This window comes from Myxocyprinus asiaticus, chromosome 30 (genome assembly GCF_019703515.2).
Source record: "Myxocyprinus asiaticus isolate MX2 ecotype Aquarium Trade chromosome 30, UBuf_Myxa_2, whole genome shotgun sequence".
NCBI lineage: Eukaryota > Metazoa > Chordata > Actinopteri > Cypriniformes > Catostomidae > Myxocyprinus > Myxocyprinus asiaticus.
In genome coordinates this window covers 6,696,319-6,711,727 of record NC_059373.1, presented here as the reverse complement: position 1 = coordinate 6,711,727, position 15,409 = coordinate 6,696,319, and the positions used below count along the sequence as shown (strand labels likewise).

Genomic DNA, 15,409 nt, shown 5'->3' with positions numbered 1-15,409 from the left:
TTTGAAGAGATATTTGCATATCACACATGCATTAAATAAAGTAGCCATATTGAATTCTGGAGATGTTGTGATTTTCAAAAATAAGGGTGGGACATATTTTGTCTCACATCTCAAGAATCAGTGGGCTGACAAAATTAAGAACCAGAAACATTGAGTAAATCCACAGTTAGTGGCTATAAAACTGTCCGCCATTAAAAAGTGTACAAGCTGACCTTCTGGCAGTGTTGTTAAAGAGGATTTGGATACACCTGTCGAGGGTCATAGGTCATTTCTGGCATGTATTGCTCGTGCAGCTCTGGGTCCAGTGGGAGACAGTCCATGGGTATATCAGGGTAACCATATGGAGGGTATACTGCATCCAGCTCTTAAAGAGACAGAGAGAGGAAAATTAAGTTACAGTGTTTATCTGTAAAAAATGCTTGAATTGTTTTGACTTAATCAAACATGTATAAATGGCTCATTTTAAATATTGTAAATTTTTTTGACAGTACGATAGAAACAGATCAGGTGGAGGGCAGGAGAGATGATGTGAAAGCTACATTATGCTACTTATTATGTACAGTAAGAATGTTTCAAACCCCAAAGTCAAGGACTTGCAGTGAGTTAGATCAGATTTAGAACTAAAAATACATTCTGAGTTAAAGGAATATTCCGGGTTCAATACAAGTTGAGCTCAATCAACTGCATTTGTGGCATAATATTGATTACCACAAAAAATAATTTTGACTTCCCCCTCCTTTTCTTTAAAAAATCAAAAATCTGGGTTACAGTGCGGCACTTACAATGGAAGTAAATGTGGCCAAATGTTATAATACTCACTGTTTCAAAAGAACAGCGACAAGATGTACACAATATGCATATTAACATGATTTGAATGTGATAAAATTGCTTATTAAACTCTTCTGTATAAAGTTATATCCAATTTTACAACTTCGTTGCCATTATGTTGTAATGCGTAAAACCTAAATCCCTAAAACAACCATAAAAACAAAGATTTAAACAACTCCACAGCTCAAATAAATCACAAGTTTTAACAGAACAATGAATGTTAGTACTTTGTTTTTATTATAAGCTTCACATTTCTGCCTTTAAACCCTCCAAAAATTGGCCCCATTCACTCCCATTGCCTCACTGTCACCTCGATTTTTTCTTTTTTTCTTTTCTTTTTAAGAAAAGGAGGTAATAGCAAAAAAAAAAAAAATGTAACTTAAGGACTTAAATATTGATCTGTTTCTCACCCACACATATTATATCACTTCAGAAGACATGGATTAAACCACTTGAGCTGTATGGATTCCTTTTATTCTGCCTTTATGTGCTTTTTGGGCCTTCAAAGTTCTAGCTACCATTCAGTTACATTGTATGGACCTACAGAGCTGAGATATTCTTCTAAAAATCTTTGTGTTCTGCAGAATAAAGAAAGTCATGCACATCTGGGATGGCATGAGAGTGAGTAAATGATAAGAGAATTTTCTTTTTTTGGGTAAACTATCCCTTTAAAGCCTGCAAGACCATTATTGTTTATGCAGTTCACATCCAAAGCAGAAGGTGGCGCTCATCATCTTCGAGCTCAGCAAGAAATAAGGCAAATAAGGAACAGTTAGCTCAGTAACCTTTCAACAACACACCATGTCTAAATTGCAGGTTTTAAACGTTTTTCTGACAGAGAGGTTAACATTGGCCGCCCAGGAAATTTTTAAGGCGGTTGAAGACATATTTGCAGACTATAATGAGGAGATTTGTCGCTCCAGACGGGAGATAGAGATGCTGAAGAGACGACTGCAGGAGGCTGGAGCTCGGTGTGATTCTGGTTAGTGAAAGCACGTAAATCCGAAGCTCATATATATATATATATATATATATATATGTATTTTTTTTTTCCTTCTATGTTTGGATTTTTATGAGCAATTCATAACAAAATCTCAATAGTCATAATCATTATTGCATTTACCCTAGCTCACTAAACCAACCCAAGCCCTTTTAGCCCTAGTATTAGATTTACCGCATTGAGATCACATCAAGTCAATGTAATACAACTAATAATATTTAATAATAATAATATTTTGTGTTGTATTTTAATAAACCTTATTGAGCATATAGGAAACTTCATATTTTTGTCATAGGTTTTGTAAAATAACATACAATCAAAGTAAAAACAGCATCATTTTATCATCCGAATTCTTAAAGGGACAGTTCACCCAAAAATGAAAATTCTCTCATCATTTCCTCACCCTCATGCCATCCCAGATGTGTATGACTTTCTTTCTTCTACAGAACACAAATACTCTGTTGGTGCATTCAATGCAGGTGAATGGTGACCAAAACTTTGAAGTAGTGGTGTAAATCGGGTTTCATCAGGATGTGATCTTCAATTGGCTGATATGGCCAGCAGCCATATCACCCTGTAGTTCAAGACTGGTTGCCTACTGAAGCTAAGCAGGGCTGAGCCTGGTCAGTACCTGGATGGGAGACCTTCTGGGAAAAACCAAGGTTGCTGCTGGAAGAGGTATTAGGGAGTCCAGCAGGGGGTGCTCACCCTGTGGTCTGTGTGGGTCCTAATGCCCCAGTATAGTAATGGGAACACTATACTGTAAAAAGGCACCATCCTTTGGATGAGACATTAAACCTAGATCCTGACACTTCTCAAAAAGAGTAGGGGTGTAACCCCAGTGTCCTGGCTAAATTACCCCCATTGTCCCTTATCAATCATGGCTTCCTACTAATCCCCATCCATTAATTGGCTCTCTCCACCAATAGCTGGTGTGTGGTGAGCGTACTGACGCACTATCTGTGCGTTCAGACCAGAGGATGTGAGAGCATAAAAATTTGCTCTGGCTGCTCTGCCAACAACGCTATTGAAGATTTGTGGACGATCTGACATAGTTGAAATAGATGGCTTGCTTGGTTTTTTTAAACTATATTTAAAGGGGTTGCAAAACACCAAGACATGTCGACCGGTATCTTTTTGCCGACCTATCACAAGTAGCGTATATCCTCATGAAATCTTTTAAATGTGAAAGTAAGAAATCGATCGATGGCAGAAAGTAATTAAATATAAAAAGACAAACACTGATGGTATAAATGTGTTACCGATAGATCAGGCAGCACGGTTTTGCATGCCATGGTGCCAAAATTAGCATGCAATATATTATAATATTAGATAAACCATAATATCCACTTCATCAACTCACCTGGCACACCAACAATTTCAGACACCTTTGTCCACGCATCATTTTTTAAAATTTATATCCCTGTAAGCAAACAGGGACAGATCGTATATTACAGGAAAACCCGCCACGGCAATAATTAGTTTCTCCTCCATTTTGTCTTCGGAACTATTGTTTGGTGGGAACCAAAGTTTACATTGTTGTGTTCTCTAGACTTTGCTAGAGCGGAGCACCTCTATATTCCAATAGGTTGCCGCCGAACCGCATCAAAGCTCATTAGCATAATGTTGCCCGCACTTGAACTTTCCTCTGACGCCCACAACGGCAAAGATGCGCCGGCCACGGACGCGCCGCTTCTCGCCGCCGAGAGACGCTGGCTGCCATAGAAAATGAATGACTTCCGGTCAATTTGACGCTCTCGACACCTCTAGTCTGAACGCACCATATGGCTGCCGTCACATCATCCAGGTGGATGCTGCACACTGGTAGTGGTTGAGGAGAATACCCTGTGTAAAGCACTTTGAGTGTAGTGTCAGAAAAGTGCTATATCAATGTAACGTTCATTCATTCAATCGATTCTCTTGGCCTGCGATCAAATATTTGCCGATACTTCAAAGTCTGCCGTGAAATGATTCGATTCAGGGGCCTGCGATCGATATTATGTGCCTATTTTACACAATCAATAAAATGTTTCAAATCAATTAAAAATTCAAATGCAACCAAAATATAATTTGATTATTTTATTCAGCTCTCTGTATCCACATTGGGACATCCAAAACAAAATAAGGTACTTCAGATGTTGAAAAAAATTATACAGATAAATAATACAAAAAATAGTTACACGCAAGTGATCATCAATCGTTTGATTACAGCTTATTTGTCAGTTTAGTCCAATTCGAAATACTTACATACCCATGACTTGTTTCCAACTATCCGTGCTATCCGCGGTTTTCTTGGCTACAACTTCCACAGTTGTATGAAAAATTATTTTACAGTAAACGGGGATAAATGGTAGTATGGTGTAGATGTGTAAAGTCTTATAACTGATGCTGGAGCTGAGCAGGTGTTTCTCTTTCCCTCGTTAGTGCTGTTCAGAATGTCGGTGTTGTCAAGACATTTCACATGATTGTTGAACTGCTCCATGGTACTTTAAAATAGCAAATTCTCATGTAAAATTAAAATGGGTTGCATGCGCAATGATATCGATGGAAGCCCGAATGAATTGCGCATGTGAGCCGCTCTGCGTTTGTCACGAGAGCTCGCATTTTAAGGAGTGCCCGGTTGACACGTGCGCACTCATAGCAGTGCACAGTTTGGCTTCAAAGACCCTGCGCACATCCGTGTCCCACATGAAAAGTATATTTAGCGCTCATGAAGTCAAATGAATGTAATAAGGTTGCTTCATCGCCTGACGGAAATGCGTAAGGACGAGGCTGACATGAGAGTATTAAAATAAAGGTACATCTTAAAAAAAATTCTATATCGATATTTACGCATTGTATCGATAATATTGGATCGTTGGTCATTGGTTCGATGCATCTGTCCAGATCGATGGATCATTACACCCCTACTTTGACGCTCCAAAAATCACATAAAAGCTGTATAAAAGTAATCCATATGACTCCGGTTGTTAATCCATGTCTTCAGAAGCGATATGATAAGTGTGGGTGAGAAACAGATCAATATTTAAGTCCTTTTTTCCTTTAAATCTCCACTTTCAATTTCACATTCTTCTTTTGTTTTTGGCAATTCACATTATTTGTGCATATCGCCACCTACTGGCCAGGAAGGAGAATTTATTGTACAAAAAGTACTGAAATATTGATCTGTTTCTCACCCACATGTTAGAGGTCTGCACGGGCCTTAAAATGAAACCCGAACCAGACCCGTATCGGAGACCATGTGGCCTGACCCTACCTGGCCCGAACAATACCGTCAGATTTTAAGCCCGAACCCTACCTGAACCTGAAATCGCTCACTATCTTTATCATTTCTTCTCCTAGCAAGTACTGTTGCAATAGGTTGTATTTTATGTAAGCATATAGGCAACATTCGTAACAGTATTGAAACAGTAAACATACAGATTTAACAAGGCACAGCAGCCCCTCATTACACTAGCATTGACTTACCTTTTATGCGCTGAAACTTTGATTGGTGCAGAACAATCTGGAATAATATGAAACTATGCAACATTCCCCTCTTTACAGCCTGAACTTGTTTAGAAAGTTGAATCTTTGTGACACCTGTGCTAAAAATAGTCTAGACGCAGTTAAAGAATGAAACAGAGCACAGGTATCTCTGTGTATGTTTTTGAAAATTTGAAGTTATTTTTAACTTGACACGGTGTTTAAAAATTGCCTGTTCTGTGCGAGATGCTGAAGAAACCCAAAGTCCAACTTGAAAAACTGACCCGAACCCAGCCCGAAACCCATCGGGTCGGGTTGCAGACCTCAACCACACGTATCATATCGCTTCAGACGACATGGATTAAACCACTTGAGTCGTATGGATTACTTTTATGCTGCCTTTATGTAATTTTTAGAGCTTCAAGTTCTGGCCACCATTCACCTACACTGAATGGACCAACAGAGCTGAGATATTCTTCAAAACATCTTCGTTTGTGTTCAGCAGAAGAACGTTAGTCACACACATCTGGGAAGATATGAGGGTGAGTAAATGATGAGAGAATTTTCATTTTTGAGTGAACTATCTTATACTACAACTTTAATGCTCATTATTTTTTGCCTTATTCATCCTCCCCTTATATTATTTGCTTTTTTAGGTTCACAACCATCCTTCTAATGTTTCTCTATAACCCATTATAGAAACACAGCCCTGCACCTCTGAGACTCAAGCACCGAAATACACCCAGACATTTTCAGAAGAGCAGTGGAGATCTGAACATGACAGGGAGGATACAGAGATGCATGTAAAACTTAAGGTCTTTACAAAGCAGGAGGAGAATAGAGTGCAGATGCCTGTGTGCAATGAGTCCACATCTTTATCGCCATGTATGGACGTTGACCATGATCAGACAATCAGCAAAGACGTTGCAACTCACATGATGGAAAACCGCGAGACTGGTTTTACCTTCATCAATCAGGCTTCTCGGATTAAGAATGAACCTGAGCCTAGTCCTGAAACTGGTAGCGCCTGTCAGGCACAGCACTTCACAAGATACAGATCAGATGATACAGAAGACAGTGATGCATCCAGCAACAGCATCAAAATAGAAGGTAGCCACATTGGCTCCCCTGCTCATAAGACACAACCGCATGAAGTAAGTCTGTCTACTTTCAGGTTTGCTTGTTAAGCACCATCTCATTTGAAAGCTTTTCTCAAAGTAAAGTATTATATTTGTAGTCCATCTATTTCCCACAGATCGACACCACTTGTAACAGCTTATTTCTAAGACCCCTGTTGCCATAAATGTGAACTGATGGGTCTTATTCTTTTACAGCTGCCCAACAGAAATCAAGAGATGTTGACACAGCATAGGATGGAGCGGTCGCAAATTAGAGAGAGGTAGTGTCTTAGATTCTTTAGTGTTTATGAAACCCTTCAACTGTGCTGATTTGAGTTTTATGTCCTGATTCTGATTTTATGACTTTTTCTAGTTGCAAAAGTGTGCTGCTACTAGCATGTGTAGACAGCACAAATCCTTTGCCTGCCATACGTTATAAACATCTTTATTTGAACGATCTTGAAAATTATTAAATCCCAAGATTGATTTTATACTCACTCAACCCTCTAAAATACGAGTAAATCACTGGCATGTGCGAGTAAAAATGTCTGCGATTATTTTAGCCAGTGGCTGGTAAATGTTCACCAAATGTAAATGAGTTGTATAGTTGTGAAAAAGATCAGCACCGAGATCCTTTCACTGGGTGTTGAGAGTCAAAGTTTGGTTTGAGTGTAATATGCTTCCAAAGACTAGATGCATGCAACCCATTTGTCATTGAATAAAAAAATTCTGTTCTTGACAGTCAGTTGTTGACCAAAAACAAGAATAAAGAAACATTTAATAAGGAATATTCCGGGTTCAATACAAGTTAACATTTTTCAGCATCACATATCTGCAGATTCTGCTTGGAGCATGTTGCAGATATCCAGGTACAGGAGGAGGTAAGGACTGGCTCATTTAAGCCCAGAACAAAAGACAAGCACTTTGCATATGTGGCAAAATCTTTGGAAAATCCAAGTCTGTCACATTGCTTTTGGTGTAAAAAAAAAAACTATAATATTATCAGGTTTAGACTGGAAATCCACCAGATCTTAGCAAGAGGGCAGTCTTAAAGATGTATCCAGATGAGACCTGTGTTCATTTGGTAAATACTGTACAGTGTCTTGCTTTGGTACAAGTTAAGGCCCCGGTATACTCACAGCAAAGTTCTTCGCTCAATACCAAAATAGAAGTTTGAAACAGCTGAGCAACGATATACTGTTTGTGAACATTTAGACACCAGCCACATCGCTGGGGGAGGCGTTTAGAGGAGCATTTACTGTAAATATGAGGACGCACAAGACTACATGTAAAACCTTAACTAATATGACATTGTTAACAACGACTACATGCCTCATTCTGAGTAGAATTTACAGGCGATTTGTAAAAGAAGCTGTTTTAACCACTTGATGATGATTTACAGTAATAGATATGCAGTAAAAAATCTGTAATTTGTTATGTTTACCTAGTGCATTCATTGTGCTAACATGCTATACATGGCAATAATATGCACTGGTGACACTGTTATTGTAATTTGTGATGACACTGATACTATGAGATGTGTGAATGGCTTTCGGCTGCAGACAGCACATTAGTGAAGCAGTATATCAAACAACAGAGTGAATTGGCACTTAAGAGTGTTTGAGAAGATTTGACTCCTTTTGTAGACTAGTTAAAAAAAATCTCGACATGTTCTTTGAAAATGACTACACAAACGATCGTACAGATGTAGGTAAGTTTGCACCAGCTTGCTAATAACTCTGCACGCTGGTGTGTTCATTTTGACTGACTGTGTTTCCCATTAATTACCTAGAATGTGGCGACCCGCCACAGTTTCATAATGAGCCGAAAACATTTTTACACTTTTCATAATAACATAAAAGATCTATAACGTTGTGTTTTGCACCGGCAAAGCATCTCTCACTCCCAGTCAGTCACCACGCCCCTGCGCATGCTCACACACACACACACATGCATGCAGTGGAACCACCTGGCTGCATCCGAGACACCAAGGCATTTTGAGGACACAACATAGTTTGAGGTAAGTAACGTTAACTAACGTTACAGTATCCACTAGTCCAAACACAATTTTATCATTATCAATGTATGACAGCAAACAGATAGCGTAACTGCAGAAGTTATCATTGATGCTAACGTTAGATTAACGTTAGCTAACGACGTTAGCTGTCAGTCTCCTCGCTTATGCCAGCTGACATATCCGGCGTCTTGTCGTGAAAAACAATGTATAACTTATGTAATGTTATATCTAGCTAGCTAACGTTAGTTAATTATCTAACGTTAACATTATTTACAGTGGATCTGACAACGTAACTATTTAAAAAAAATAATAATAATAAACCAGTTCAACACAGGTAACCACTTTTGTTTAAATTTTTTTTTTTTTTTTTTTTGATGGCTCAAATGTATGATTTTGTGTGAGCTCCGTTAAACTTCATCTTGTTTACCATGCTTTGTGGGTGTGACTTTTTTGCCATGTCATCACCATTCATATCTATACAACCAATGTGTTTATTATTAAATTACTACTAGAGCACAAAATTGTTTACAAGAGCACAAAGTTCTTCATAGATCTAGCCTCTTAATTTTGCTCTCAAAATGCATCAGATTGATGCATTTAACTTTCAAATGTAAAAAAAGTTCTTCTGGGGGAGCATGCTCCCGGACCCCCCTAGAGGGGGGGTCTCACAAAATCCTCTGGGAAACACTTACTGATTTTAACTGACTGAACGGGAATTTGCTGTTGGCCTCAAAGTAGGTGGAGATCCAGGTCACACCTACAGATGATGTGGACCAATTGCCAAAAGTAGGTGTTTAGCAGCCGGTACAAAGTTTTCTTGAATGTTTGCGCTGGCGAGCTGTTACGAACCACCAAAACAAACTCAAAAACACCTTCGTTTTGGCGAGATTTTGTTCGAAATTACCCTTTCTTCAATTTCGTATGAAGTATACCGGGGACTTTACTCTGTTGTAATACCCTATTGGTCCACTGGTGGACTACCCAACTTTGTCGAAATAAGACTGATGATCATTGTGCATAGCAAATCTGCTTTCATTGTGAAGTGTTTAAATGCATGGTACAGTGAGCACCTAAGATGTTTTGAACGACACCACAGAGAATATTCTCGTACTTGAGCATCAGGAATTGACAGATACTTATTCTCTGAAGCATCACATTGTTCTAACACAACTGGTATTCTAATAATCACTGACAAGTTGTTTGGAAATAATTTTAATTGATGCACTAGATCAGAGGTTCTCAACACTGGTCCTGGGGACACATAACACATTTTGTACACAGCTCTCTGCTATTAATCTGAGGATTTGTATCGGATGTGTAAAACAAGGGTGACATCCAAAATGTGCAGTGCTATTGTACTCCATGACCAGAATTGAGAACCACTGTACTAGACCAGGGTTTTATACTATCTAAATTATACATGATTAACTTGTTTGGTATACAGAGCTGTGAAAAAGTATTTTCCCACTTCCTGATTTCTTCTATTTTTATGTATTTTTCATACTAAATTGTTTTAGATCTTCAAATAAGATATAACATAAAACAAAGGCAACCTGAGTAAACACAAAATACAGTTTTCAAATATATATTTTTTTATTGAAGCAAAAAAGTTATCCAACACCTATATCACCCATGTGGAAAAACTAACTGATGGCCGGATGTTCTCCTTTAGGATTTTCTTAGACCAGAATTCATGTTTACCTTAATTAATGCAAGTCGCCCTGGCCCTGAAGCAGCAAAGCATCCCTACACCATCACACTACCACCACCATGCTGGACTGTAGGTATGATGTTTTTTTTGTTGAATTCTGTGTTTGATTTACGCCAGATGTAATGGGACACCTGTCTTCCAAACAGTTCCACTTCCAACTCATCAGTCCACAGAACATTCTCCCAAAATGTTTGCGGATTATCAAGGTGTGTTTTGGCAAAATTCAGACGAGCTTAATGTTCTTCTGGGTTAGCAGTGGTTTTCGCCTCACCACTCTTCCATGGATGTCTAATATTACGCTAATATTATTGTATTTGTTTCCCTGTCTCAACCTCGAGATTCATATCCTGAGGTTACTAGAGCTGGCCAGATTCAGCTCTGTTCCTGCTTGGTGTCAGACTCCACTGCTACATGTCTCAGAGTGATGATGACTAAATGCAGCCGGTGCCAGCCAGACATCACTTCAGTCTATTACAGTGGACTTCAGGGGATGAACTGATGCCAACTCCAACCATAAGACATGGGATACTTCATATGCCACTGCCTGAACCTTGGACTTAGGATAGACCTCACAGAAACTGATCTCTGCCTGCATCACCTTGGTCTAATGACAGACTACACTCTTTAAATGGAATACACAGACTATCAATACATCAACAAAAGTTAAGGCCAACAAAAGCCTTAATGAGCCAACTAACAAAGGACAATGCATCTGTGTGAACAGTTAATCCAGAATGGACTTCAAAAACATTAAACATTAATCTTACAGTTCATACAAAATCTTTTAAACACTGGCCCTTAACACTTACTTAGTTTACTAATTTTAAACCATGACTTGTACTGCACACAAATAACTAATATTGACATTATATTCATGCTGTTTAGCCAGAGGGGAACTGGCCCCCACAGTGAGCCTGGTTTCTCCCAAGGATATTTTTCTCCGTTAACCAACATCTTATGATGTTCCTTGCCACAGTTGCCTTCGGCTTGCTCACTGGGGTTCTAAATACAACTATTATATAATTATTTATTTTTTATAAACAATTTACAATCATATTTAATCTTAAAAAAGACTTTATAGATATTATAGTTTCATTTTCTGTTAATGCACGATTTTCTATAAAGGTGCTTTGAAACGATACGTATTGTGAAAAGTGCTATACAAATAACTTGACTTGATAGTGGAGTCATGAACAGTGACCTTTATTGTGAGCCCTGCAGTTCCTTGGATGTTGTCCTTGGCTTTTTATGACTTCCTGGAAGAGTCGTCAGTGGGCTTTTGGAGGAACTTTGGAAGGTCGGCCACTTCCGGGAAGGTTCACTACTGTGCCAAGTTTTCTCCATTTGGAGATAATGGCTCTCACTGTGGTTATTTGGAGTCCCAGAGCCTTTGAAATAGCATGCTAACCCTTCTCAGACTGACGTATTTCAATCACCTTTTTCCTCATCATTTCTGAAATTTCTTTCGACCTTGGCATAGTGTACTTGGTGAGACCTTTTAGCCAAATTCATGCTGCAGAAAAAGTTCTATTTAGGTGTTGATTTGATTGAACAGGGCTGGCAGTAATCAGGCCCAGTTGATATTGGATAACTTTTTTGCTTCAATAAATAACATTATCATTTAAAAGCTGTATTTTGTGTTTACTCAGATTGCTTTTCTTTTATGTTAGATTTTGTTTGAAACAATTTAGTATAAGATATATACAAAAACAGTAGAAATCAGGATGGGGGCAAATACTTTTCACAGCAATGTATATGCCTGTAGTAATAACTAATGTTTGTATAATTCTTCTTACAGGATCTCTGCCAAGATGTCTGCCAGGCTACGGGTAATTATAGATGGTAAAATCCACAAGCTTGTCTTGCCACGTGGAATTCCTCAAACTGTACCTGAACTGAAATTTGTGGTACAAGAAACATTCATGCTTGACAGGGATTTCTGCCTACACTTTATGGACTCTGATTTTGAGGGTCAGTTTTTTACTTTGATGGACACTGATGAAATCAAAGACAAAGACACAATCAAAGTTGTTTTCATAGAACCCCAGCCTGTAGTGACAATGACTCTTCAGGAGTGCTTAAGTTCCATTGGCCAGGAAACTGATCATTACTCCACTATGACAAATGAATACATCAGCTCATCGGGATCCCGAGACCCAGTCATGTTATTCTCACCTGAGAGTACTTCTAGTTCTTCCCTACGTTCTCATCCTTGGCCCGCTCAATTTGAGGTACCTTGCTTTGCATTTGACACCGAGCTTATTCTTAAAGCTGGCAATGAGGCATACATGAAAGATGGAAGTTTGCTCAGCAATCCAAGTGTCAAATCTGACATTCTAGAAAAACTTGCTGAAAGCATTTTTGAGTACACTGCATATCCTTCCAGTGCTCAAAGGGAGCAGGTTGTCGAAGCCTTGGTACAAAAGCACCCGTGCCTTAAAGAGCCTGGATCCTTTAATGGCTTATATGGATGGAATACCAGACTTAAGTACAAGATGGGCAATTACAGAGCAAAGATCAGGTCCATAGGTTGCCCCGAACTTGATGCAAACAGCATTAAGAGAAAAGCCATAGATGAGAGAACTCCAGCCAAGAACGTTAAAAAACCAAAGAAGGCAGAGGTAAATTACCTACCACCACATCCCCATGGTGAAACTGATGAGACCCTGGAAAAGGAGCGTGTGGAGCTTCTGAATGAGGTTAAGAAGAGGGACAACAACCAAACTGTATGTCTGAAAATGCAAAAGACCTTCTCTTACCGCAGAAAAGAGATTATTTTAAAAAGCCTTCCTGTGGTTCATCTTAAAGCGAGATGGCCAGCTTTGTTTCAGCCCTCACAGGTATGTTTGCTCCATTTTAAAGTGTGATGATATAGCGTAAAGATGTCTCTGCCACATATACCCAATGCCATTTGTGTTTCATTTCAGATTGAAGAAGAATTCCAAAGGATTACTACAATCCGACTGCAATCAACGTTCATGCAGAAATTAGACCTCTACACCCCAAAGCTGCTGAACATGTTCCAAAAAAAGGGAGGTGCGGCAGGAGGGAAAATCAGCAAGACCATGGATTTGCTCTATATGGTATATGATCAATGTACGAATAAGGATCAAGTTTGAATGTTGTATATTAAAGTACAATTTTTAATATACAGATTTGCTCTTTTGATAGAGCAACACCATTGATAGAAGGCGGCACGTTGTTATCAGTAGCCTCATCACATACCTTGGCGAGAAAGTGGAAAACCTGATAAAGGAGTACAAGGTAAAACTGTGTAGATGTGTTTTTTCCTGTTAGGTTTTGGCATTGTCTTGTTTTGGAAATCTCACTACATTTTTGTTGAGGTTTAAAAGTGTCTTGAAACTGCAGTTAACAAGTTTTATCTATTGTGATCACAGTGGTCTTTAGAAGTGGTAAAAAAATGATTCTCTATTACAAATCGCGATTCTTGACAAGCGATTTTTAAATCGTTTCCCTGATAAAAAGGAGAATTTTTTATTTAAGTACAAAAATTGCACGTTTAGCTTAATATGCTTAATACAATGATGGATAGACTCTTTAATTCTTTAGGTTTAGTCCTTTAATGCACTGATGTTACAGCCTTCAGAGCGCCACTTGTGTACAAATGAAGCTGTATAAAGCTCCTAGATCACATCTAACTCCTGTTTACTGGAGTAATATGCCTTTTTATTTGTTGAACATCTGTTATTTACCCTGTTAAAGCAGTGTTTTTCATCAGTATATCCTTATGAAACGTGTCTGATCAGGGTCACCTGGGCATGATGCAGCCTAACTATACATGGGTTCCAATGACAGACACAACTGTTCTTCAACAAACATTTCTTTCTAAGAAAAAAAGGGGTTAACACTGAATATAACTAAATATATCGTAACATCAACTCACAATACTTAAAGAATCGCAATACTTTAACATCGTGATACATATTGAATCGTCAACTAAATTGCAAGATCTCTGGCAATTCGCAGCCCTAGTGGTCTTAAAGTAAGCTTAACACTTAAACTGGACTGTGGAACAATGGACTACTTTACTGGACATGTGGACTATAACCTGGTAATGACATAGATGGAGAGTATTTAAATACATTTAATTACATGCATACTTAATTTCCTGTTCAACAGCTCTTTAAAGCAGGCTAGGAGGGCTATGGAAACTTCTTTGTTGAATTATTATTACATTTTGTGTTGGTCTTTATCATCTTAAACTGTTTTGACTCCACAGGATCTGAATGATGATGACCTCACTTCCCTGATCTTCAAGATTTTTGTCAACAGCAAAGTTGCTGATGACAACAGTCCCACGGTGGGCATAGTCGTTGAGGGAGCAGAGGTGCTTACTGGTGTTTCCGACATACCCCAAGCATGTTCCTTCCTTATGGGACTCATTTATGCTTTAAACCTGAGCTACCCTAAAGAACTGAAGTATACCTTTGAAGTTTTTCAGAAGGTCTTTTTAGAGCTGGATGCAGGGAATCTGTCTTCAAAGGTTCACACTTTAAAATGCAAATTACTTGCTTAAAAGGTTTAGGTTTTGTTGCATATGTGCCTCAATTCTTTTTTTAGAATTCAAATTTGTTCTCAGACTTTAAGTGTGTTCTGGTTGAAGGTTGTGTTAATTTCAGTGAGGCCTAATTTAATTTGTGTTAAGATAAGAAATTGTGATGTAGCACACTCAGTAGTTGGATTTGCTCCTGATGTAATACTGTAATTTAATTTGATGTTGTTCTAACATTTTACTATACACACACACAAGTATTGTATTCAGTTTTAGGTTTATTGTTTTAAATAGATCAAGACCAATATTCATGTTGAAATATGTACTGTTGCTGCCCTCTTGTATACCAAGTTTGATAGCAGGCCTGATTCTTTGTACCCCTGTTTGTTACAGGTATGTGTTTGTTTAATAGGTTTTATTTTTCTTAAAAATTACAGGCCTCTTCATGGTACATGTGGCTAAATTTATTTGACTTGAAAGCTGTTGTAATGTTGCAATTAAATTTGTAACACTGTAAAATAAATGTTTTCAATTTGATTTGAGACACCTGCTTACTGTTTCATGAGTCTATTATAGAAAAGGAATATTTAGAACCTTTGAACATCGAATACATTTGGAAATGAAGTGTTACTAGCTTAAAACAATTGTGTGGCTTGTCAGAAAAATAAGTAAACATTACTCCAGACAAGATAACTACCATTTTATTAACTTAATTAAAACTTATGATCGTTAAATTTATTTAAGTTGCATTGGCTTT

At 38.2% G+C, this 15,409-nt stretch overlaps 2 protein-coding genes across 7 annotated transcripts in view; one reads left to right on the top strand and one right to left on the bottom strand.

The window, feature by feature from the left end:
• Positions 1–15,409, bottom strand: part of LOC127421197 (junction plakoglobin-like) — a 98,217-nt gene that overhangs the window by 926 nt on the left and 81,882 nt on the right. For both annotated transcript variants that reach the window (XM_051664040.1, XM_051664041.1), the window contains exon 15: positions 213–364. In XM_051664040.1, coding sequence (XP_051520000.1) covers positions 228–364 — 137 coding nt within the window. In that variant the 3' untranslated portion in view covers positions 213–227. The remainder of the gene's footprint in view (positions 1–212; positions 365–15,409) is intronic.
• On the top strand, positions 1,583–15,189 carry LOC127421196 (sterile alpha motif domain-containing protein 3-like). 5 transcript variants are annotated; one of them, XR_007893951.1, is made up of 7 exons: positions 1,583–1,810; positions 5,993–6,447; positions 6,628–6,692; positions 11,938–12,979; positions 13,067–13,222; positions 13,328–13,403; positions 14,380–14,528. XR_007893951.1 is itself a non-coding variant. In XM_051664035.1 (7 exons), exons 1-7 carry the CDS (start codon positions 1,630–1,632, stop codon positions 14,674–14,676), a joined length of 2,289 nt encoding a protein of 762 aa, XP_051519995.1. In that variant the 5' UTR covers positions 1,583–1,629; the 3' UTR covers positions 14,677–15,189. The 5 variants fall into 5 exon arrangements, 4 of the variants coding, with proteins under 4 accessions (XP_051519995.1, XP_051519999.1, XP_051519997.1 ...); XM_051664035.1 differs by having other exon boundaries at positions 13,311–13,403; positions 14,380–15,189; XM_051664039.1 differs by having other exon boundaries at positions 13,294–13,403.

Excerpts from the sequence above, each read along its gene's own strand:
- LOC127421196 (XM_051664035.1), top strand. The coding sequence starts at position 1,630 with ATGTCTAAATTGCAGGTTTTAAACGTTTTTCTGACAGAGAGGTTAACA. Across the intron at positions 6,693-11,937 it reads CGGTCGCAAATTAGAGAGAG|GATCTCTGCCAAGATGTCTG; the intron begins GTAGTGTCTTAG and ends TTCTTCTTACAG. Across the intron at positions 12,980-13,066 it reads CTTTGTTTCAGCCCTCACAG|ATTGAAGAAGAATTCCAAAG; the intron begins GTATGTTTGCTC and ends GTTTCATTTCAG.